The sequence below is a fragment of the Gobio gobio genome (assembly GCF_949357685.1).
Source record: "Gobio gobio genome assembly, chromosome: 25".
NCBI classification, from domain to species: domain Eukaryota; kingdom Metazoa; phylum Chordata; class Actinopteri; order Cypriniformes; family Gobionidae; genus Gobio; species Gobio gobio.
Genome location: NC_137121.1, coordinates 7,599,560 through 7,626,210, shown reverse-complemented (window position 1 = coordinate 7,626,210; position 26,651 = coordinate 7,599,560). Strand labels below are relative to the sequence as shown.

The 26,651-nt window shown below is 36.9% G+C and overlaps 1 protein-coding gene across 4 annotated transcripts in view; it reads right to left on the bottom strand.

The window, feature by feature from the left end:
• Positions 1 to 444: 444 nt before the first annotated feature.
• Positions 445 to 26,651, bottom strand: part of LOC307121737 (protein phosphatase 1 regulatory subunit 12A) — a 51,711-nt gene continuing 25,504 nt past the window's right edge. Inside the window, exons 4-25 of one of the 4 annotated variants that reach the window (XM_079809472.1) lie at positions 26,271 to 26,427; positions 24,540 to 24,684; positions 21,740 to 21,814; positions 20,631 to 20,722; positions 18,555 to 18,748; positions 18,359 to 18,462; positions 16,658 to 16,855; positions 14,783 to 14,871; positions 14,494 to 14,679; positions 14,323 to 14,418; positions 9,767 to 9,857; positions 9,272 to 9,388; positions 5,715 to 5,808; positions 5,513 to 5,598; positions 5,375 to 5,431; positions 5,194 to 5,216; positions 5,044 to 5,107; positions 4,844 to 4,948; positions 3,421 to 3,471; positions 3,252 to 3,302; positions 1,424 to 1,458; positions 445 to 1,317 (exon numbers count right to left, since the gene is read on the bottom strand). In XM_079809472.1, coding sequence (XP_079665598.1) covers positions 1,311 to 1,317; positions 1,424 to 1,458; positions 3,252 to 3,302; positions 3,421 to 3,471; positions 4,844 to 4,948; positions 5,044 to 5,107; positions 5,194 to 5,216; positions 5,375 to 5,431; positions 5,513 to 5,598; positions 5,715 to 5,808; positions 9,272 to 9,388; positions 9,767 to 9,857; positions 14,323 to 14,418; positions 14,494 to 14,679; positions 14,783 to 14,871; positions 16,658 to 16,855; positions 18,359 to 18,462; positions 18,555 to 18,748; positions 20,631 to 20,722; positions 21,740 to 21,814; positions 24,540 to 24,684; positions 26,271 to 26,427 — 2,117 coding nt within the window. In that variant the 3' untranslated portion in view covers positions 445 to 1,310. The remainder of the gene's footprint in view (positions 1,318 to 1,423; positions 1,459 to 3,251; positions 3,303 to 3,420; positions 3,472 to 4,843; positions 4,949 to 5,043; positions 5,108 to 5,193; positions 5,217 to 5,374; positions 5,432 to 5,512; positions 5,599 to 5,714; positions 5,809 to 9,271; positions 9,389 to 9,766; positions 9,858 to 14,322; positions 14,419 to 14,493; positions 14,680 to 14,782; positions 14,872 to 16,657; positions 16,856 to 18,358; positions 18,463 to 18,554; positions 18,749 to 20,630; positions 20,723 to 21,739; positions 21,815 to 24,539; positions 24,685 to 26,270; positions 26,428 to 26,651) is intronic. The other 3 variants (XM_079809473.1, XM_079809470.1, XM_079809471.1) reach the window with 3 other exon arrangements.

Sequence of the window (26,651 nt, the reverse complement as noted above, 5' to 3'; positions counted from 1 at the left end):
TGGTCAAAAATACTATATAAAATGTACAAATGTGTGTTTGATGTCCAGAAACGCTACCTAAAATGTTCAATTAAAATGTTAGAACATAATAGGCAAAAAAAAAAGATCAAAAAACCACTTATGATTAACAAACAAAACAAAAAAATGCAGATAAATCCGATGTTCAAAAACCCTAAAAAAATGATATCCTGATTGTTTATATGAGATGTTGTGTTGTGTCTATGAAGGTTAATAATGCAGAACTGTCTGATCATTGGGATTCACCCGTATCTGAAACTGATGAAATCAAACATGGCTATTTAATTCTGAACATAATAGAATCGAATGTTTGAAAACTTCCACATTAATGATGCCCAAAAATGCTGTCCAGGAAGATGTTGAAGCACAAATTGCAATAAACCAGAGAAGAGAAACTGCAAAAGTTCAATAAACAGGCACAAGGGCTACAAACACAGATATTTTATTAAGTGCCAACATTCATTTAATATATTAGAAAAACAACACGTGGAGAAAATAGAGCTGATATCATGTTACAGTTTATAGCGTTATGAGTTCAAATGCGTAATATTTGTACATTTACACAATAAACAAAAGCCATCGCCCTCGCTTCGGAAGACGACGGGAGCAAGGATGGATCAAACAAGGGTAAAAACTACGAAAATAGACATTTCCGCATTGCACTCCACAAGTGTCGTTTTTAAAATAAAGATGCATAGCATAACTGGCTGCGAAACAACAGCCTGGCGTGTTTTCAGCAAGCATGAAAATCTGCACCAATGTCAATGAATGATTGTCGAACTGGTCCGTGGAGATTTGAGTGACATATTCAGAGAACCTCTCAATCGTGTGTGTGTGTGTTTGTGCAAAGATGCAAAAATACTGCAGACTTCAGCTGCCTGAGACTCGTGGAATGTGTGTGCTCACGCTTATGGGAATGTGCATGGTGCACGAGTGCGAGTGTGTGTGTGTGTGTGAGAGAGAGAGAGAAAGAGAGAAATCTAAAGCTCTGTTGCATCTCCTCGCTTGTTGGCCTCCTGAGAACATGAAGTTCAAACACGCCACACGCACACAGTCCTGCAGGAAGGTAAAAGATCATCATTCTTCTCTGTAGTTCCTCTGATGCTCCTCTCCTCCTCTTTTCCCTTCTTTGGCTCTCGGGAAGGATGTCGGTGGGGGGTTGTGAGTGGTGGACAGTTTCTCTTTCTCTCCTCTGCTCGTCCTTCTCTCGCTCTATTTGGAGAGTTTGCTGATGACTCTGATGAGCGCGCCGTTCTCGTCCTTCAGCCTCTGGTTGTCCGCTCGCAGATCCCCTAAAACCTGCAGAACACACACACACACACGGAAGGTCTTTACCTCTGTCACATGAGTTTCTCATTTAAAGGAGCGGCTCACACTAAAATGTCAATTCTGATCATTTACTCACACTCGTGACGTTCCAAACCCATATGACTTTTTTTCCTCCAGGGAACACAAAAGGAGATGTTTTGAATAATGTTCAAGCTGCCGTTTTCCAAATAATGCAAGTATACAGTGACCTGGGGCTGACTCAAAAGTTATATTAATATAACTATTTTTTTAATATATATATATATATATATATATATATATATATATATAAAAATAATTTAAATTTTTGTATTATTATTTTTAAATAGTAATATATTATATATTTTTAAAAATATGATTATATTATATATTTATAATATATTTAATATGAATATATTATTTTTGTTTAACATTTTAGTTTGATTGGCCACTGACCAGGGACTGTCAATTATATATTAACTGTAAATAAAACCTTAATTAATAAATATAATATACAGTATATAAAATATATTTAAATAAATACATTTATATTTATAATATTGTAATATATGACAATTATATGTAAATTAAAACGCATGCATTCATTTTTAATCTCACACACACACACACACACACACACACACACACACACACACACACACACACACACACACACACACACACACACACACACACACACACACACACACACACACACACACACACACACACACACACACACACACACACACACACACACACACACACACACACACACACACACACACACACACACACACACACACACACACACACACACACACACACTATACATTTATAATGTAGTAATATTACAACATTAGATATTATTATTTTACTTTTGTTTGGCCACTGACCAGGGACTGTCACTTATGTCAGTTATATTATTATTGTTAATATATTATTTTTGTTTCATTGGCCACTGAGCAAGGACAATTATTTAATGTATACATTAATAATAATTAATCAAATCTAAATGAACAATAATAACAATGAATACAATCGAAATATTAAAATATTTTATATTTTGTCTGCCCACTTTGTCAGTTTCAAACTCAGCTTGTATGATTTTTATTATATATTATATGAATTATTTTTGACCATTGACCAATGACTCATGTCGAGTGTATATAATTAATAATTAATCAAATAATAATAACAGTAATAATTAATAAAATTAACCTAAGTATATTATTTTTGTTGTACTTTTTTTGTTTTTGTTTCAAACTCAGCTTTTTGTGAATTATATTATATTAATGTATTATATTACACTATGGCGCGGTTTCACAGACAGGGCTTAGACTAAGCCAGGATTAGGCCTTAGTTCAATTAGGACATTTAAGTAACTTTTATGAACGTGCCCAAGAAAAAAACATTACTGGTGTGCATCTTGAGACAAAACAATGCCACTGACATATTTTAAGATTTGTCAGTGCAAGATTCTTTCAGTTAAAACAGCTCAAACATGCATTTTAGTCTAGGACTAGCTTAAGCATTGTCTGTGAAACCGGGGGTATATTATATTAATTTATTATATTCCAATATATTATGATTTTGTTTGGCCAGTCTGTCCGTTTCAAACTCAGCTTTGCGGTTTTGATATTATATTTTCCTACAAACTCGAAATAAAATCCAGGCAACCATCACAACTGGTTAGGAAAGAAACTCACATTACCATTGAACAAGTATGATTTATGACTAATGATTTTGTGTCATGCCTAGTAAGTGTGTGAGGCAAACCCCTCATCAAACTGGTTTTACTTGTGTTGGCTGTATTGCTCTCAGGGATACAGTATTAAGAGACACATTCTTAACATTTCAGCGGATTCACAACGCTTCAGTCGAGCTGAGCTGAGCTGACTGAAAGAGCCAATCAGAACAAGCCTTCAGTGAACATGTGCTCTCACCTTTAACTCCTCTTCCAACTCAGCGGCTCGCCTCTCCAACATCTTTTTCTCCTGAGACCGAGAGAAAACAAGCATGTGGAATGACATCATAAGATTGAAAACTTCCATACAGGGAAAATTCCATTTGTTTTTCATTACTACAGTAGAATTTGATGTTCTGTAAACTCACCTTCTTTTCCATTTCCAACAGAGCCGTGCAGTCTGTGAATCTCTCCTGCCTCTGTAATGCACACAAACACAGCTAAGAGTCAAATATAGTGTGTCTTCCTGATACTAGAATCAGAATCTGTCTTTCTACAGTACTTGAGTACAACAATTCAAATATGAAAATATCTATGTGGTCTATAATGAAAATTACAATAGTCTTCAGGAATTCAGCTGTATATTCTACCTTTACTACTATGTTTTTATATATAATATATTGCCAAAAGTTTTGGGACACCTGCCGTCACATGCACATGAACTTTAATGACATCCCATTATTAATCCGTAGGGTTTAATATGGAGTTGGCCCACCCTTTGCATCTATAACAGCTTCAGCTCTTCTGGGAAGGCTTTCCACAAGGTTTAGGAGTGTGTTTATGGGGATTCTTCTAGAAGTACATTTGTGAGGTCAGGCACTGATGTTGGACGAGAAGGCCTGGCTCTCAGTCTCCGCTCTAATTCATCCCAAAGGTGTTCTATCAGATTGAGGTCTGGACACTGTGCAGGCCAGTCAAGTTCCTCCACACCAAACTCGCTCATCCATGTCTTTATGGACCGACACTTTGTGCACTGGTCATGTTGGGACAGGAAGGGGCCGTCCCCAAACTGTTCCCACAAAGTTGGGAGCATGAAATTGTCCAAAATGTCTTGGTATGCTGAAGCGTTAAGAGTTCCTTTCACTGGAACTAAGGGCCCAAGCCCAACCCCTGAAAAACAACCCCACCCCATAATCTCCCCTCCACCAAACTTTACACTTGGCACAATGCAGCCAGTCAAGTCTCGTTCTCCTGGCAACCGCCAAACCCAGACTCGTCCATGGGATTGCCAGACAGAGAAGCGTGATTGGTCACTCCAGAGAACACGTCTCACTGCTCTAGAGTCCAGTGGCGGCATGCTTTACCCCACTGCATCCCACTTGGTGATGTAAGGCTTGGATGAGCTGCTCGGCCATGAAGCTCTACACACTGCCCTTGAGCTCATCTGAAGGCCACATGAAGTTTGGAGGTCTGTAGCTCTTGACTCTGCAGAAAGTTGGCGACTTCTGTGCACTGTGACACTCAGCATGCGCTGACCCCGCTCTGTGATTTTACGTGGCTGAGTTGCTGTTGTTCCCAATTGCTTCCACTGTGTTATAACACCACTAACAGTTGAGCGTGGAATATTTAGTAGTGAGGAAATTTCACGAATAGACTTACGCTTGAGCGCACCACTGAGTTCCTGAGAGCCACACATTCTCTCACTAATGTTTGTAGAAGCATCTGCATGTTTATATATGTTTACACCAAAAAATAGTTTTCCTATTAGAAAACAAAAACATGTATTTGAAAAAAAGGTTAATTTCTGACACTGCTGTCATGATAATCCAGCTGATGTGCGTGTTTGTGCACCTGTGTGGCCTTCTCCAGCTCCACGCGGGTGATTGAAATGGTTCTCTGTGTGTCTGATAACTGCGACTGCAGACGGCGGTTCTCCCTGGACATCTCCTCAAACATCTGAAACACACCGACACACACATATAACACACACACACACACACACACACACCTCCTGCTAACACAATCAGTTAAACCGCAAAACCCCTCCAGACCTTCTTAAAGTCCCGGGACTCCGATCCTCTCGTGAGGATACAGTCATTCAAGACCGAATCAGACCTGAGAGGAAGGAAAGACAGACAGAATGAGAAGGACACACGCTGACATCATCAAACAAAGTGACAGGTCAAAGGTCAGACTCGTACCTGCTGCTCACGTGTCTGTCTGTCTGTATGAGGGAGATGAAAAACATGTCAGCAAAAAACATAACATCCATAAACTTCACACACAATATGACACTAATCTGACCATTTATACACAAATAAAATCAATACATTTTCCCCCATCACTGTCAATCAATTAAAAGTGCAAGCTGATTGGTCAGACCTGTGGGTCCCGCCCACCACTGCTCTCCTCCTCTCCGCTGGGGTCATAGTCATCGCCCTGAAAATACAGAAGTAAACATTTAAATCCAGGATCTCCTTCTGAACTCCAGTTTGAATCACACGTCCTCATCTTCATCACCTCTCCAATTTTTCCTCTCCTCCTCGCTCTGGCTCTCCTGCGCTCCCTCGCTCGCTCCTCACTGTCTGCGGCTGCGCTGTCTGCATCTGACACACACACACACACACACACACAATGTAGGAGAAGTGTTACAGAGAGATACCTAAACAGATCAGTGTGGTGTTATGAAATCCAGTGATATGGGTTAAAGGTGAAAGGTCACCCTGTCTGTCAGGACGTGGAGCACCAGGGGGGTGTGTGAGTCCCAGCAAATCCGACTTCTGCAGGTTAGCGATACGAGAGCGCCAGCTCACCTCCTGCACACACACACACACACACACACAAACATTTACAAAATCTGCTTTGATTAAAACATACATTTAGGTCAGCTCATTGAATTCAAACAATTCTCAATAACGGCTATACAATTTGTGCAGCAGAAAATAAATAAATAATAATAATTTTATATTTATATATATATATATATATATATATGTATATATATATGTATATATATATATATATATATATATATATATATATATATGTATATATATATGTATATATATATATATATATATATATATATATATATATATATATATATATATATATATATATATATATATATATATATATATATATATATATATATATATATATATATATATATATATATATATATATATATATATATATATATATATATATATATATATATATATATATATATATATATATATATATATATATTTATTTATTAGGGATGCCACAATTCTCAATATAATATTGAACCGTTCGGTACGGCATTCGCGGTTCAATACACGCTTGGGAATTGCGTTTTTTTTTCGGTTTCGCATTTAATTAATAATTTTTCTACAAATTCTATCATTTGTCTCCATCCCATTACTGAACAACGCGACATACATTCACATCACACGTAAGTGGTAGAGAGTTATACTCACGGAACACTTTAGTTATTCACAATCACCAAAGTTCATTATTTGCATACGTTTTACAGCCTTGCTGGCGTATGCGCGGTTTTAACATGCACTTTTCCGAGCGCGCGCACTAAACGCCTGTCAAACACACGCGATTACTGGACTAAGTATTCGTCTTACTTCACTAATACTGTCAAATACACACAAGGTTAACATAAACACAGTCGGTTATGTCTAAAGTGAAAGTAAAATCGTGTGTGTCTGTATATTAGATGCATGCAGGTCTTAAACTGACAGCAGGGCAGTAGTGAACACGCAGTCCTTAAAGGGACAGTTCACCTGTAAAATTATGTCATTATTTACTCACTCTAATATTGTTCCAAACCTGTATTCATTTCTCGATGACAGAATTTTTATTTTTTAGTGAAATATCCCTTTAATGTTAATATAACAACAAAAGACAAAGAGAAAATCACTCACTGCTCTTGACTGAAAAACTAATACAGTAGCTTTAATAGGAATCAATGTATATATTTTATAGTGACGTCTATGTAGTGTTTTATTTTTACACTTAGTGCGTTTTATTTTTACACTAAATTTTTCAACTAAACATCGAAATAAATCTAATTAATAAACTAAATTAACCATTTAAACTAAATTACTGATCGAATTATTGATCTAAAGCCCACACTGTCACTGTATGATAATTGAAATTAACTGATGACATCAGCGTTTTTTCCAGAATGGCTATACAGCTGAATAAAATTATGCTGCATTATTTTCCTGTTTAACACTGTAAAGCTGCTTTGAAACAATCTACATTGTTAAAAGCGCTATATAAATAAAGTTGACTTGACTTGATACATTCATTCATTCAATTTCATAATTAAATGCTGCTGAACAGCTCTGAGCTGCCAGTGTAAATCTTTATATATATTTATTTTATATTATCCAATACACTAGGAATGTGTACAAGGGTTTTTTTAAGTAAAGTTTTAAGTTTAAGTAAGGTTTTTCAATTATTTAAAGGGTTAGTTCACCCAAAAATGAAAATTCTGTAATTAATTACTTCCCCTCATGTCGTTAGACACCCGTCAGACCTCCGTTCATCTTCAGAACACAAATGAAGATATTTTAGTTGAAATCTGATGGCTCTAAAAGGCCTCCATTGGCACAATGCACGGTTCACTCTCAAGACCCTTAAAAGGTACTAAAGACGTCGTTACAAAGTCCATCTCACTACAGTGGTTCTACAATAACTTTATAAAGTGACGAGAATAGTTTTTGTGCGCAAAAAAACCCTAAATAACAACTTATATCATGATGACGATTTCAAAACACGGCCTCATGAAGCTTCAAAGCGTTATGAATCAGTGAGTCTAATCATGATTCGGATCGCGTGTCAAACTGCTGAAATTTGGCGATCCAAACTGCTCATTCGACTCACTGATTCATAACGCTTCGAAGCTTCATGATGCCTTTTGGGTTTTTTTGCGCACAAAAACTATTCTCGCCGCTTCATAAAGTTATTGTAGAACCACTGTAGTGAGATGGACTTTGTAACGACGTCTTTAGTACCTTTTAAGGGTCTTGAGAGTGAACCGTGCCATTGTGCCAATGGAGGCCTTTCAGAGCCATCAGATTTACACTAAAATATCTTCATTTGTGTTCTGAAGATGAACGGAGGTCTTACGGGTGTCAAACGACATGAGGGTAAATAATTAATGACAGAATTTTCATTTTTTTTTAATTGATTCACAGCACTAATATATATTAATATATATAGCACTAATATATATCACAGCACTAATATATACTAATATATATATATATATATAATATTTGGAAACATTACGTTTTTTTAATGTTTATGAAAAAAATCTCTTCTGCTCACCAAGGCTGCATTTATTTGATCAAAAAATACAATAAAAACAGTAATATTGTAAAATATTATTACAATTTAAAATAGCAGTTTTCTATGTTAATATATGTTAAACTGTAATTTATTCCTGTGATCAAAGCTGTATTTTCAGCATCATTACTCCAGTCTTCAGTGTCACATGATCCTTCAGAAATCATCAAGATCATTTCTTATTATTATCAATGTTGAAAACAGTTTATTAACAGTTTATTAGCTTATTCATTTATAATAAATACTGTTCTTTTGAACTTTATTCATCAAATATACATATATTTTTTTAAAATCACACTTTCCACAAAAATATTAATATTAAAATATGAGTTTAACATTAATATCAATAAGAAATGTTTCTTCAAATCATCATTATAATGATTTCTGAAGGATCATATCGTCGTAATGATGCTGCAAATTCAGCTTTGATCACAGGAATAAATTACAGTTTAACATGCATTCACATAGAAAACAGTTATTTTGAAATGTAATAATATTTCACAGTATTACTGTTTTTACTGTATTTTTGATCAAATAAATGCAGCCTTGATGAGATTAAGAGACATATATATATATATATATATATACACCGGTATATATATATACACACACACACACACACACACACACATTTTTAGAGTGAAGTGTGTCACATGTTTGATTAAATCACTAACCGTAATAGTCAACAGTAATAGTGATTCTTTACTCATCCACCACCGCTAATCATTGTTACCAAACAGGTTTCTCCAACATTCACCCCCCCTGCTCTTGTTCAAACATCAACTCCATTATTGTCCCATTTGAGAAAGTAATATACCACTGAAAAATAGGACCCATTTGACCTTTAATATTTCAGCCCGGTTTGTCGGCGAGTTCCCCGAGTGCAGAACACACACAGATATTTGGATAAAACTCAACCTCTCTCACCCCTTCCTCTGCCTTCTTTTGCTTTGCGTCTTTCTCCTCCTCTTCTTTCTTCTCCTTTCCCTTGTTTTCCGTCTTCATTGTCTTCTCGGCTTCCTGCAGGTCTGTGAGAGTAACTCCCTGAAGAGCAAACACAAAACGGTCACACGGAGATGTCTGGACTCCAGCTGCGTGTAAGTGCAACTACTCTAACACAAATGTTTTCCCTGTGTCAAGGTCAGAGTTCAGGGTTAAAGGTCATATAGCCTTAGACGGGCCGCCGCCCACTGACTGTTTAATACATATTCCACATGAAATGAACCCTGTTTTCCCAGGCTGCTCCTATCACTTCTGGGGAAGCACCAATAGGTAGATCTATCATTATGATTTCAGATTTATCCGTTGCTAAATATTCCGTTAAAACAAACCGAACTGTGGTTGATTGTTTTACATGTCAAATAGATCAATCCACGGCGAATCGAATCAAATTTTCTGTAATGTTTTTGTTAATAGACTGACCTGCGTGGAGCGTCTGGACTGACGGGCATGTCTGGATCGGGCTTTTCTTTGAGCTTCCGCTTCCTCGTCACGCACTGGAGTCAGATAGGACCTACACACACATACAAACTCAAGCATCAGCCAATGAAAACAATGAAAATCAAGCTAAAACTAGCGTGTAGCCGGTCCAAAGTGGTCTAATGTTGCCTTCATGTGCTATCGGAAATGTCCTACTTCCCATTTCTGACATTCAAGTGCTTTGTTGTCGGAAAGAACAGGAATCATGGAGGACACCCGGTTTATTCTTGGGAAAATCGTATTGAAGCCAAAATGATATTTAGCGTCCCATTCATTGACAACCATATAAACATTCACCGCTTGCTGAAGGTGTGTATAAACATACAAAATATGCTTAGGGTTGGGTATCGCTTGCATTTTAATGATTCAGATTCTTATCGACTGCTAATTTTGATTCCAATAAAGGTAAAAGCACTCAGCTGACACGTTTGTTTGAAGGACAGCATTGGGCAGGATGTGGAATTGTGTGTTTTCTCGGCAACACTTTACAATAAAGGTTTCATTAGTTAACATTAGTTAATGTATTAACTAACATGAACTAACCATGAGCAGTACATTTGTTACTGTATTTGTTCATCTTTGTTAATGTTAGTTAATAAAAATCCAGCTGTTCATGGTTTGTTCATGTTAGTTCACAGTGCATTAACTAATGTTAAAGGGTTAGTTCACCCAAAAATGAAAATTCTGTCATTAATTACTTACCCTCATGTCGTTCGACACCCGTAAGACCTCCGTTCATCTTGAACACAAATGAAGATATTTTAGTTGAAATCCGATCGCTCAGAAAGGCCTCCATTGGCACAATGGCACTGTGCACTCTCAAGACCCTTAAAAGGTACTAAAGACGTCGTTACAAAGTCCATCTCACTACAGTGGTTCTAAAATAACTTTATGGAGTGACGAGAATAGTTTTTGTGCGCAAAAAAACCCTAAATAACGACTTATATCATGATGACCGATTTCAAAACAAGGCATCATGAAGCTTCGAAGCGTTATGAATCAGTGAGTCGAATCAGCGGTTTGAATCGCCAAAGTCACGTGATTTCAGCAGTTTGGCGGTTTGACACGCGATCCGAATCATGAATCGACTCACTGATTCATAACACTTCGAAGCTTCATGATGCATTATTTTGAAATCGGTCATCACTATATAAATCGTTATTTCACAAAAACTATTCTCGTCACTTTATAAAGTTATTGTAGAACCACTGTAGTGAGATGGACTTTGTAACGACGTCTTTAGTACCTTTTATGGGTCTTGAGAGTGAACCGTGCCATTGAGCCAATGGAGGCCTTTCTGAGCGATCGGATTTCAACTAAAATATCTTCATTTATGTTCCGAGGATGAACGGAGGTTTTACGGGTGTCGAACAACATGAGGGTGAGTAATTAATGACAGAATTTTCATTTTTGGGTGAACTAACCCTTTAACAAGATTTTAATACTGCATTAGTAAATGTTGAAATTAACATTAACAAAGATAAATAAATGCTTTATAAGTGCAGTTCATTATTAGTTCACGTTAACTAATGTAGTCAACTAATGAACCTTATTGTAAAGTGTTACCGTTTTCTCAATAAAATAAAACAAATGTGCCTTTTATCCGATTAATCAGAAAAATAATCGGCCAACTAATCGATTATCAAAATAATCGTTAGTTGCAGCCCTAAAGCGCAACCTTCAACAACGTCTACAACTGGAGGATGGAGGATGCCGTGATCGGAGCTGTGCTGTAGGTTTCGTGATAACGGAGATGGAATGTATAAGTTATGCGATTAAAAAGCCAAAAAGGAGGGCTAAGGGTGAAATTTCCTATGACATCATGCAGTGCTACATATAATCGAGGCTGAGAAAAGAACACAAAGACATAGATAAATGTTATCTATCGCTGTTTTCCATGTTCATGGAGTTTGGCCCAATCCCATTTCTACCCCTTATGGTGCGTTCACACGCGATTCGTGCGAGTGATCTTCATGTTAAGTCAATGCAAAGACGCGAATACACATTCTGCGGTGCGATTGACGCGAATGAGGCGGTGCGAATTGAGCTAATTGAGCGTTTTACGCGTGATTCACGCGAATCGCCTGACTTGAAAAAACGGAACTTTGGCGGATATTCACGCCGCGTTAACCAATCAGGAGCTTGCTCTAGTAGTGACAACAATGAGGAGAAAATCTGTATATTAATATCTGGTTCAGACAATATGATTATCACTGTGATAACATTAAATGACACTGATCCACTGGAGCTCACAACTCCGAGAACGCCATAAAATGTTCAAATAGGCACTCTTTTTATAAATAAACCACAGATTTGGGCTTTAAACAACTACATTATCGCCTGAAAAAATCTTAAAACTACGTTTTGTCACACATTAACAGTAGAATTTTAACAAAAAAGACGTGTAAACACAGCCCATGTCAGCCATTTCTCAACGAGACGAGCCGGCTGGCAGAAGCCCCACCCATGACTGAATTCGCGTCTGTTGTGAAGTGAATGTCACACGCGAATGAAGCGAGTAAACTCATAATGTTCAAGCGTCATAGCGTGAATTATTCGCGTCATTCGCATCCGGTGTGAACGCTACATTAGCCCTTCTCTTTCCCCTACCCCTGCGTTTTGCGCGTTCACGTGAAGGTCTCGATTCTCTTTTGGCTGGAGTGGTAGGGGTAAGGGGAAGGGCCAGATAGCCCTTCAAACGAAGATTATTCAGGACCACACTTCGAACGAAGGGGTATGAGGAGTTTCCCTCCACCGACTACCGCGCTGCATAGAATGTGTGTGTGTTGCCACTCGGGATCGATCACTTGCATGTCGCCAGTCTACCGTTTTTTCCGTATTTGAGTGATTTGAACACATATTAATAATAGTTAAAAAATATATATATATCTGGTCATCCTTCATAACGCAGTCGATATTTACAGTACATATCGTCTGTAAACTCTCGCATTACCAAGGCAATGACTGACTTGACGTTAGGGCTGTGCAATTAATTGAATTTCGATTTCGATTTTGGTTCCCAACGATCACCAAAATAGTACAATCGAGAAAAAAACGATTATTTTGCCATGTTCTGTTTTGCAAGAACACTCTTATTTTGTCTTGCGTTCTGAATGAAACGCGCACATCCGCCCCTCCCGAAGCCACAAACTCTCTCATAAACATGCTACGTGCAAGATTTGCTACATGGTAGTGGCTACAACACATTCCCAAAGTCATGTGAAATAATCGTGTTACATAATCGTGATTTCAATATTGACCAAAATAATCGTGATTCTGATTTTTTCCATAATCAAGCAGCCCTACTTGACGTATAACGTATGAACATTATCGCAGCACCACAGTAGATATCGAAACCATATCCGTACCGGCCGGCTCGGATCAGCACGGAATGGAGCGGTTAATAAACAAAGAGAACAGTTTGTCCCGATGGAAAAGCGGCTTCACTAGTCTTGTAAACTCTGGCTCATACGTTTTTGAACTGAAACCGAGCGCCGTTTTATTAAGTTTCTGTTAGATATAGCCTACGCACTTCATTGCTGTTTATACTGTTTAAATGTCACAGGACACTAATAAAAGAAACGGGGTATGATGGTGTGTGATGACGTGTGATGGTATAGTAGTGGTGTCCCATTTCTTAGGGGAATATTTTCACCCCTACGCCTTGGCACTCTGTTTCAAGGGGCAAGGGGAACACGTAGGGGAAGGGGAAGGGGTATAAAATAGAATTGGGATTGGGCCAAAGTATATGCAAACTGTGTTTACACAGCTTTTTAAAAATGACGGGTGCTGGTGATTCGTATGGCATGCGTCTGGCCAATCAGCGTAAACTTACGTCACTGGTAGTTTATATTGAGCTGGGATTGACCCTACTCTGAAGTAGGAGCTAATTTAGTCCCCCCTTAACCTGCGGTGCAAACACAAAAGTCTTTGGGATGTGGTTGATAGGGTGTTGCTATGCAGTTGCTAAGGAACTTGGGTCGTAGCTAGTGTGTTGCTAAGCGGTTGCTAAGGTACTTGAGATGGTTGTTAGGGATGGAAATAACATCATAACATATGAGAGGTGCATCAGTTTTTGGTCCAGATCTTGTATTGTCAAAGCAAGAGTCCAGCACTCTGTAAAGTCTCCTCCAGCACATCCCAAAGACTTTCAATGAGTTTAAGCTCTGGACACAAACTCTTTGACATTGTCATCCTGGAATATGGCCATGATGTGTTTTCCTACATGATTGTTTTATAAATGAAAAGCTACACACTCAAGTTAGGGTCAGAAGAACTGATGCCGAACATATAACATGCTAGAAACATAATAATCACTGCAATAATCATCCAATCATTGACTTATTAGAGATGTAAATCCAAACTGTGACTCTTTTTTTTGACCGGGCAGTGTTTCGTTCAGTGTTTTATTAAATGGGTCAAGGCTATGTGATGTGTTTTTTCCAGCAGGATAAAAGGTTTATTAGCACTCCGTCGTGTATAAATCATCAGACACTCACTTTCGTCTCTGTTTGGTCTCTGGCTCGCCTGATGTGGTTGTCGTGGGTACAGAATTGGAGACGGGCTCCTTCTTTTCAGCCTCTTCCTGAGCCGACCTACGAGAGAGAGACACCAGATCACACGAATGCAGAAGACATGATCACACCACGCACACTCAGAGAGACACGAACCTCTGAGCCAATAGATTATTGAGGCGACTGAGTCCAGAGGTTCCTGTGGTTACAGAGGTCACTGAAGGGTCATCAAGTTTCCTTCCATAAGATGAGCTGCGAGGTAATGAGGGGTTTTGACCCGACACTTCTCCGGCGGATTGGCTGTTCAATCGGCGCGTGTACGAAGAGCTCCGGCTCAACAAGCTACACACACACACACACACACACACACACACAGGATGATGATGGATGAGCTTGGAAAACGGTCATAACGGGACATGTTCTTTGTGTTTGCTGGGCGGCTCACCTGCTGGAGTTGTCGGGGTTGGTACTGGTGTCAGTGATGCTGAATAGGCGTCTGGACGGGGTGGGCTGCACACGGGCCAACCTGGGCTCCTGAACATAGGAAATTACATCACTAAAATGTGACGCCATATCATATGCTATATTCATGGCAATCAACAGCATTTCAATTTAAAAAAAGAAAAATTGTGATTACAATATCACTTCCATTGTTTACCATAAAAAACAATCAATATTCAAAAACATACATTTATACCAATAACAACAACAGTAATAATATAAAATATAGCTGCAAGCATCAATACCGGGGCCAAGCGCAACAGAAGCAAACAAGGAAGCTAGCTGCAGACCAACTGAAAAAAATGAGTGAAGACATTTGAAGCAAAAAAACCCCACATTAAAACATCGAGTTTTATAGAGCCAATTTCATATTTTGTTTAATTATAGCACCACCATGAGGCACAATCCTACAATAATTTGTATGTGTCTTCGGAGTGAGCCCATACATATGTGTGTCAATTTTGGTGAAAATATCTCATTTCGCTTTGGAGACATTTCTATGAAAAAAAAACACGTAAAAAATGACTAACACCTGACTTTGATTGGATTTTACCATCAATATTTTGACATTTGGGCATTAGCATATCGCTATCGACCTATGTTTCCGAACTTCTGATGCTGGTTTCGTCTCTATCGGACTAGCGGTTTTGAAGATATCAGCTAACGTTTTATAAATGCTAAATTACCGCGCTGCACAAACCATACACCGAAACCTGGCAAGTCTGGTATCGTTGGACTCGGCAAGGATTCAGGACACAAAAAAAGTTACTCCCATGAAAATAAGTCAACGACACCCAAAGTTATAAGCATTTGAAAAAAATAATTATCCACTAGGTGGCGCTGTTTGGAAACTTCTCAGGCTCCTTCAGGGTATCGTGCTGATGACCCATACCGGGTTTCGTAACAATCTGTTCCTGAGTTCATAAAAATGTACATTTTGATATTGATCAATATGATATTTCAAATCAATATGATATTTGATATTGATTTGATATTTTGATACAGCATTTTAGCACAATCAAAATGGCCGATATGGTAATATTGGATATCACACGACTTGACATGCCGTCCTGAATCTAACGAGACCTCTTTTATGATTTTTAAGTTATAAGCAAAAATAGCATTTTTTCGTATCTCCGGACCAGTAGGTGGCGCTGTGCCGAAACACTGCCTGCTGCCTCAGGTCATGCTTGTGATGACATGTACCAAGTTTGGTTTGAATACGATAAAGCGCTGCGGAGATATAGCCTAAAGTGTCTTTTTGCAATCGCTGCTTAAAATTTGTTTGCGTGTTTATCGAAAACGATTGGACGAATCAACTTGAATTCAATCTATTTTTGTCAGCAGGGTCTGTAGATGATCAGGTTAAATTTTCGTGAAAATCAGAGCAGCCTATGAGGAATTCGCAAAAGTAGGTTTTTCAGTTAATTAAAAATGGCGGAAAAATTTTCACAACGGAAAATTACGTCATTTTCTATCCATGTTTCTATCCATTAGGGTTCAAAAGTTATTAACAAAAACATGAGTGAAAATTTGGACAGGTGGTGGCGCTAGAGGGATTGTTTTAAAGACTCCAAAACTGGTGTGGTTAATGTTCGGCCAGACCTCTAGCTGTGTGCCAAATTTCATAACTTTCCCGCAAACGGTTCTATGGGCTGCCTTAGACATCAATGGCGGAACAATAAGAAATCTAATGGTTTCAATAGGTTTCTCCGCACATTCAGTGCTTGGCCCCTAATTACATAGAATATTTAAAGAAAACAGTTGTGCTGCTTCATATGTAATATATAAAATATGTGTGATATGTGATGAGTGTTACCTTATTATCAGATTCAGAGCTCAGTCTGGGACTCGAAGCAGAGCGTGTCATTCCCAGTTTGGGCTCGGGGTCCTTGAGGGCCTCACTGACTGGATCAGAGGCCCCGGCAGAGCCCAGCGTCACAGAGCTTCCTGCTTTACGCAGAGACGTTCTCCAGGATCCTGGAGCCTCGGCCACCGGGGCTCGAACGGGTTCGGCCTAAAAGCACAGGACTCTTATATTAATTATATCCAGAGGTGGACAGTAACGAAGTACATTTACTTGAGTACTGTACTTAAGTACACTTTTTGAGTATCTGTACTTTACTGAAGTATTATTTTTTAGGGAAACTTTTACTTTAACTTCACTACATTTGAAAGACAAATATCGTACTTTTTACTCCACTACATTTCTATCAAGGTCCTCAAAGTCAAAAGTCATTTCTGTAGCAGCTTTGCAAGTCAGAGGACGATTTTTTCTTCTTCTTTAAAAGTGTTTTTTTTTTTTTGTGCAAAATGTAAATGTCTGGGAGAAAGAGAAGCATAGACATATGGATGAATCTGAGAAAGCCTGATGAAAGAGCTCAGTTCAGTCTGTTTTCTGAGATGCCAGAGCACTAGTACTGAATAGAGCTTTCTTTTGTGTGTTTTTTTCCGCACTTAAACAGACCAATACACACAAAATGTCAATTTTCATTTTGGAAAGTATTCACGTAAACAAAGTTGATTATGTCTTAAGTGAACGTAAACAGTTGGGGGAATATCGGATGTGTATCAGTGTGTAGGATTTGTGCATTCTGCCTTAAAGTGACAGCAGCTTTGTAAAAAGCTTTGTAACTTTTAAGTGTTTAAATGAGTTCAAGGTGGTCATATGCTAGCATGTCGGATGGAGCATCACAGACTGGCTTAAACCACCATGGCATAGCGTGCATTTATACAACAATAATAAAATAATGCATTGACATAAAAAAGGAAATGTACTTTTGATACTTAAGTACTTTTAAAAGCAAGTACTTCTGTACTTTTACTTAAGTAAAAATTGTTTTTAACAACTTTCATTTGTAACAGAGTAATATTTGACTAGTAGTACTTTTACTTTCACTCAAGTAATGGAGTTGTGTACTTTGTCCACCTCTGATTATATCACAGCTTTATTATTATGTAGAATGTATTATTGTAGTTAAGTAGTGTTAATGGAGATCATTTTTGGCTGCTGAATTGCCTATTGGTGGCCATATCTGTTTATTTGTCAGTACATAATTAGTAAATATTAGCATTTGTACAACACAAAATATGGCCTGCATTCAGAAAATCAATATCAATGAGTTGCTATGGAAACCCAAAAACATTCAAACTCTAAATAATGCACTTTATATGAAATGCATCAAATTTAGTGCAAATCAGATAAATGAAAAAGAAGTCCAAAAACTCAATGCTTTGACCCAGTTCTGATGCATTAAGGTCCGTTCACACCAAGAACGGTAACTCTAAAGATAACTATATTAGCATTCACACCAGCAGGGTGGATTCTGATTGGCTGTCAATGTTTGTATGGTTCATCAGCTGGATAAAATCGCTCTGAAAGGGATTCCAACGATATGCTTTCTCTGTGCCGTTACTGTTATAGCTGTGGGGGGAACTCTGCTGTTCTTTTTTATTATTTCGAAAGATTTTTATATCGTTATAGTTTGTGTGAACGGGTCTTTAGCAGGTCTCTCGTCACCTTTTTAACCTGGTTAAGGGCAGTGCTGGTCACAGAGCTCGCTACGGACGCTGCATTGCGTTTGTTGTTCAAGTTGTTGATCATTTCTCGAGTTTTTGCCTTTTCTGAAAACACACACACACACACACACAAACATCATCAGTTAGCTAATGTCATTTTTGATTTTAGAGACTGGAAATGTGCGGGGTCTGGTCACCTGACTCTGCGTCGCTCTCTGATTCGCTCTCGTCCTCTGAGCTGGAGCTGCTGGAGGGTTTGGATTGGCCAGCTGTGCGCGTGGACTCGTCTTCATCCTCTTCTGTGGGCAGAGTCTGAAGAGTGGGCGGAGCGTGCTTCTCTCGCTCATGCAGGGTGATCTTCTCTCTACTGCTCATACGAGAGATGGACGTCCTGTAGGACACATGCACATAAACATCAAGAAAAACTAGGGACATATTTAAAAAATAAATCAATAACAAAAAGAAACCCCACAACAAAATTACCAAAACTTTAAATTAAAAGGGAAAATATAAAAATAAAAACTTTTTTTATTATTAGAAACTATAATAGTATCTCAATATTACTAAAATTACACTGATTATTATATTACATTATTATAATATATTTAACTTAAAAATTAAAATTAAATAAAAAATAGCCACAGCAAATCAGTGAAAGTTAAAACTGAAAAAAAATAAAAATAATAATAATATATATATTAAATAGATATTAAATAAAAATATAAATAAATAATAATAAAAAACAGAAAAAAACAACACAATTACTAAACCTTTAAAATGAAAACGGAAAATCTAAAAATGAAAACTAACTCAAAATATTAACAAACTATAATAGTACTGAACACTCATTACTATATTATATTATAATTAACTGTATTTTTTTATTTTAAAATTAAATCATTAAAAATGTCAAATATAGTCACAGCAAATCAGCCAATTAGTGAGAATTAAAACTAAAAAATTAAATAAATACTACTAATAATAAAAACTCTATGGACATATAAACTAAAGATTTAATAAAAATGAAAAAACACAAAAAAAAAACCTGAGAACAAAATGACAAAAACTTCAAATTAAAGTATTTAAAAATAAAAATAAAAACGAAAACAAAATTTTATTAGAACTATAATAGTATCTCAATATTACTGAAATAATACGGATTATATTATATTATAATAATTATATTATAGCCAATCAGTGAGAGCTAAAAAAACGAACAAATAAAAAACTTTAAATTATAAATTTTTTTTTTAAATCACAAAAACACCCCAGCAACAAAATTACTAAAACTTTCAATTAAAATGTATCATTTAAAAATAAAAACTAATACAAAATATTATTAGAAACTATAATAGTATCTCAATATTACTAAAATAATACTGATTATATTAAAAAAATTTTTTAAATAAAATAAAAATGCAAAAAAAACACAACCACAGCAAAATTACAAAAAAAGTTCAAATGAAAATGCAAATTATAAAAAACTTTTTTTTGTTTGTAATTTTGTTGTGTTTGTGTTTTTTCTATTTTTTATGTCCATATAGTTTTTATTCATTTTTATTTAAGTTTTTATTTTTAGCTCTCACTTATTGACTATAATTAATATAATATAATATAATTAATATAATATAATATAATTAATATAATATAATATAATATAATATAATATAATATAATATAATATAATATAATATAATATAATATAATATAATATAATATAATATATAATATAATATATAATATAATATAATAATATAATATAATTAATATAATATCATATAATTAATATAATATAATTAATATAATATAATTAATATAATATAATCAGTATTATTTTAGTAATATTGAGATACTATTATAGTTTCTGTTAACATTTTGAATTAGTTTTTATTTTTATATTTAGCATTTTCATTTGAACTCATTAAAAATATTATCAGAAACTACAATAGCATCTCATCAGAGCTGAAATAATACTGATTATTATGGTTTATTTTTTTCACTTCAAATAAAATCATTGCAAATTTCCAATATAGCCACAGCCAATCAGCCAATCAGAGAGGGCTGAGAATATGTCATGTATAATATACTGAGGCTGAGTGAATATATATTTGTGATGATGGAGAAATCAGCGGTGGACTCAAGTCTCTGATTCAATGATTCGCTTGCTTCAACACTCAAAAATAACTCTGACAGAAGTGATGGTGAATGACTCTGGGTTTGAAGGGACGTGTTCCCATGCAGACACGTGATTGGTCAGCGTTTGTGATGTTTACCTGCGAGGGCGAGCTGGTGCCATGGAAACCGGTGGGCTGGTCTCAATGACGGGTGCCTGGATCTTCCGTTTCGCTTCCGCTTCTGAACGCATCTTTAGGAGTTAGAAACATATTAATTCATATTCTATAACTCACACTATTATTTTAGCATGAATAAGGGTAAATCTCACAGGAACCGTCATATATGACCACAAAATCAAAAGAAAATAATAATGGTAACACTTTACAATAAGGCTCTGATTGTTAACATTAACATGAACTAACAATGAAAAATACATCTAATGCATTTATTAAGATTAATGTTCATTTCAACATTCACTAACGTACTGTTAAAATCAGAAGTTTAATGAACCTGAACTAACAATGAACACCTTATTATAATAATATTAGGTTACACTTTATTTTAAGGTGTCATTGTTACAGTGTAATGATATATTTAAGTACTGAGTAATAATAATGAACAACATGTACTTACTATAGGGTTAGGTTGAGGGTTAGTTGCATGTATTTATGCATAATTTACTGTTATTACTATGGTAAGTACAAGTAACATATGTAACAAGGACAGTGTAAAATAAAGTGTTACTTAATATTATACCAACATAATAATTAATAATGATAAAATAATATATTTTGCATAAAGAAAATTGGCCATACTGACCCTTTTACATAACAATTTTTTTTATTAATAATCATAATTTTTTATATCATTGAAATTACATTTATATTTTATTACTTTTATCATTTATTTATATTAATTCTATTTTAAGTTTTATATAATTTTGATCTCAGTTGTGACCTTGAGAGATTCACTTTTTTTTTTTAAATTTAGCTTTAAAACTCTTCACCTGTTGAACTAGCAACTATAAATTAAGTAAGACACACTTTAGCATTAATAATGTTGCATTAATAATGCTAATGCAGTTGTGTGAGGTGAGAATGGAGGTGTGCTTGAGAACGTTGTCTCTGTACAACACACACACACACACTGTTGTGTTTGGATTTTCTTCGACAAAGATATCTGCTAATTTGCTTGGAGTGAAAGCGGCCTTTGAACATAAACCAGAGAGCGGATAAGATAGCGTACATATAAACACACGCATACTTACAGCGTTTTGCTTCTTCTGCAGTTCCTCCAAGTTATCAACGATGTTCTCATCGGCTACGTCGAGTGCAGTTTGGCCCTATGATACACAAACACACAATGCTTTGAAACGCATTTCATGGCTCTGTGGAATCAGGATCTTTCATATCCATGTATTTACTTAGCAGTAGGGCTGGGTATTGACACAAATTTCACAATTCGATTCGATTTCGATTCACAAGCTTTCGATTCGATTCGATTCAATTCAATATCGATTACTTTAGATATGTATCAGGTATAATCCATGGGAAATTTTCTCAAGGAAAACAAATCTCTGAACTAATGTTGTAAACTATGGGAGTCAGTTGTACTACATTAGCCGGTAAAAATTAACTGATTTGTATACAAACACTTAAATTACACTAAAATAATAAAATAATAATAAAGTTATAATATTAACTTTACAATTACATAATCATATTTATACTCCAATTAGTTTTTTGAAATATAAACATTTGGCGGTCATAAACTTGCCAGATTTATTCATAGGCTACATACATACATTCAATTGAAGAACATTAAAAATGACAATGAATATGTAATGTGGTGCATATAATTATCAAAATGCTCCTCTCTAGAGTTAATTTCTAGCTGACTAATGAGTTTATGGACACTGGATATGGTTTTTCTGGGGTAAATGTGACGTTACATGACATTGTTTACTTATTAGCCATTTTACTTACTACTTTCTGCGGTTGAAACACTGATTGAGCGATTCTATGTGACAGGATACGGATTTCAGTAAGTTGTCCTGTATCTTTTAAAGGGTTAGTTCACCCAAAAATGAAAATTCTGTCAGTAATTACTCACCCTCATGTTGTTCCAACCATGTAAGACCTTCGTTCATCTTCAGAACATAATTTAGTATATTTTTTATGAAATCTGAGAGCGGTCTCACTCCTCCATAGGCTTTCAGAGGGACTGAAACTTGATGGCCCAGAATAGTAAGTAAAAACGTCATTTCAGGAGTCCAAATGACTACAGTGGCTCTGTATTAAGTCTATCATGCGACGAAAATACTTTTTGAGCGGAAAAACAACAAAAATAACGACTTTATCACACTATTATTGTTGTTCAATTCGAGCCTCTGACGAGAGTTCGCGGGAGTGCCACGACGCATGCGCGAGAACTGAGATTAACCCGACTCCGAAAGAGTGAGCAGCCAGTCAAGTAGTAGTAGAAGAAGAACGCCGTAATCTCAGTTCTCGCGCATGCGTCGTGGCACTCCCGCGAACTCTCGTCAGAGGCTCAAATTGAACAACAATAATAGTGTGATAAACAGTGTTGGGGAAAGTTACTTTGAAAAGTAATGCATTACAATATTGCGTTACTCCCTTAAAAAGTAACTAATTGAGTTACTTAGTTACTTTTTAAGAAAAGTAATGCGTTACGTTACTTTTGCGTTACTTTTGCGTTACTTTTTCTCACCTGGGCTGGGCTTGCTTTTTAGTTTTGTTTTTTAATAGCAAAAAAAGTCCTTTTTTGTGCTAATGTAAAGACCTCTTCATACCAAAATTGAAATAATAAGCCTCAGGCTGAGGTATAAATGTGCTGCCATTCTGGATAATGGAAGAATAGGACGCAGGAGAAAAACGTTTTACCAATAAAAACAAAAAATCTAGTAATTTTTACTCATGGCTTAACTGAATCATCAAAGGTCAGCACCACGACATTGGTCAATAAAGGTAGATTAAATGCATAAAAATATTTGTTCTATTTAACATTTATATATTTGAGGTTTGAGTACTCTGATTTTGCATTTGACTGATTTTATTCATTTTGAGGAGTACAGAATCTTTATTGTGCGAGTTAGTCTAGAACTACAATAACCATCATGTTTACACACAACGCCTTTCCACTTATTTTTCTCAACATGGGGGCAGGAGAGCTGTCAGTCAAATAAATGTGAAAAAGTAACTCAGATATTTTGTTGTAAATTTGAAAAGTAATGCGTTACTTTACTAGTTACTTGAAAAAGTAATATTATTACGTAACTCAAGTTACTTGTAATTCGTTACCCCCAACACTGGTGATAAAGTCGTTATTTTTGTTGTTTTTCCGCTCAAAAAGTATTTTCGCCGCATGATAGACTTAATACAGAGCCACTGTAGTCATTTGGACTCCTTAAATGACGTTTTTACTTACTATTCTGGGCCATCAAGTTTCAGTCCCTCTGAAAGCCTATGGAGGAGTGAGACCGCTCTCAGATTTCATCAAAAATATACTAAATTATGTTCCGAAGATGAACGAAGGTCTTGCATGGTTGGAACAACATGAGGGTGAGTAATTACTGACAGAATTTTCATTTTTGGGTGAACTAACCCTTTAACACACTTTCAGAAGCTCATTTATGTTTATTTTGCGCTGTAACTGGTATTAAGGCGGAAGAGGAGATCAGTTCATGTGCTGTTCTCTTGAGCTGAGCTGCGGCAGAGCGATCTCACGCCACAGCGCCATTTATGAATTTCGTAAAAAAATAGACGTAATTTGAAATCTGAGACTTTGTTTCATATCAATAGTAATAAAGCACAAAGATTATAGCGATTTATTGGATGGGAGGTGCGCTACAATGTTTATTTCATTCACTAACTGAAAACAGGATGACTAATCGATTCTTGGGATTTAAGAATCGATATTGTTTTGTAAAAGTGAGAATCGATTAAAATCGAGAAAGCGATATTTTTTTACCCAGCCCTACTTAGCAGCATAATGCACACACTATAAACGCAAAATAAACCCGTTTAGGATGATGAAAGAGCCTGTACCACATTATTGACGGCACTCATGTCACACATGTGTTCAGCCAGCAGACTGCAGGCCTCCTCCTGTCCCCAGTGGGCCGCCGCGTGGAAAGCCGTCCAACCATCACTGTCCCGACTGTCCACGTCTATCGCACACTTCAACAGCACCCTGACACACAGACAAATACACAGATCTGAGGGCTCTGACAAGAAGATAATGATGCTTTCACAAACAATTCTGAGTTAAAAGGAACACGCCGACTTTTTGGGACTTTTTCTTATTCGCCGTATCCCCCAGAGTTAGATAAGTCCATACACACCATTCTCATCTCCGTGCCATAACTCTGTCTGACACACTCACGCTAGCCTAGCTTAGCACAAAGACTGGAGGTAAACGGCTCCAGCTAGCCTCGCTTAGCACAAAGACTGGAGGTGAACGCTCCAGCTAGCCTAGCTTAGCACAAAGACTGGAGGTAAACGGCTCCAGCTAACCTAGCTTAGCACAAAGACTGGAGGTAAACGGCTCCAGCTAGCCTAGCTTAGCACAAAGACTGGAGGTAAACGGCTCCAGCTAGCCTACTGCTCAATAAGTGACAAAATAACGCCAATATTTTCCTATTTACATGTTGTGAGGCGTGTAGTTACATTGTGTACTAAGACTAAGTTGTGATTTTCTAAGCCGATATGGCTAGGAACTAGACTCTCATTCCTGCGTAACAATCAAGGAACTTTGCTGCCGTACCATTACACAGCACCTGAAAATAGGCTAACTTCAGTCAACATAACCAACGTAACAACCTGCTTGCACCGGGAGCCGCTGGGGACTATTTTCAGGCGCTGCGTAATAACATTGCGCCACTGCACCCTGAGCTGGAGCCGTTTACCTCCAGTCTTTGTGCTAAGCTAGGTTAGCGGTGGGTGTGATACAGCGAATAATATAATGTCCCCAAAAGTCGTCGTGTTCCTTTAATCTGCATCAGTAATTGACACACACACACACACACACACACACATCCATCCATATTTATATATATATATATATGTGTGTGTGTGTTTATTTGTTTTTGTGACTTATGAGGACACAAATTTGTATAATGACACTGTTATTACACGTAAACATGAAATATGAGGACATTTCAGATGAAAATAAAATTGCTTTAAAAACATACTTAATGTTTTATTAAAAATGTAAAAATGCAGAATGTTTCCTGTGATGGGTATGTTTAGGGGTAGTGTGTGTGTGAGATGGGTAGGTTTAGGGGTAGTGTGTGTGTGTTCGGTAGGTTTAGGGGTAGGGGTAGTGTGTGTGTGTGTGTGTTCGGTAGGTCTAGGGGTAGGGGTAGTGTGTGTGTGTGTGTGTTCGGTAGGTTTAGGGGTAGGGGTAGTGTGTGTGTGTGTGTGTGTTCGGTAGGTTTAGGGGTAGGGGTAGTGTGTGTGTGTGTGTGTGTGAGTGTTATGGGTAGGTTTAGGGGTAGTGTGTGTGTGTGTGTGTGTGTCTTCGGTAGGTTTAGGGGTAGGGGTAGTGTGTGTGTGTGTGTGTGTGTGTGTGTGTGTGTGTGTGTGTGTGTGTGTGTGTGTGTGTGTGTGTGTGTGTGTGTGTGTGTGTGTGATGGGTAGGTTTAGGGGTAGGGTTAGTGTAGGGGGATAGAATGTACAGTTTTGTACAGTATAAAAAACATTACGTCTATGGAATGTCCTCACTTAGATAGCAAAACAGTTACACTTATGGTGTGTCTTAGTGAAACGAGCACTCACTTTAACACCTCAATGTATCCTTTAGCAGCAGCGACATGCAGCGCCGTGGCCTGAGTGTTCAGATGAGGGACCAGAGAGCCACTTCCTGCCAACACGGACATGGCATCCTGGAGCATCACTCGCTCTTCCTCTCTCCTGGCCTGATCCACATCAATACCTGAAAAATCATTCAAACAATGATGAGGATCTTTCTCAGACAGCACAGGCCATTCTTAAAGATTCAGTATGACATATAATTACATATTACAGGAGGGCGGGGCAACCGGTCACTCACATGAGATCGACCAATAGCAAACCACAACCATCCAATCAATTCCCCACGGACAAAATCAAGCCCCGCCCTACATTTGTTCTTTGAGAAGCCGTCTCACTCAGATATAC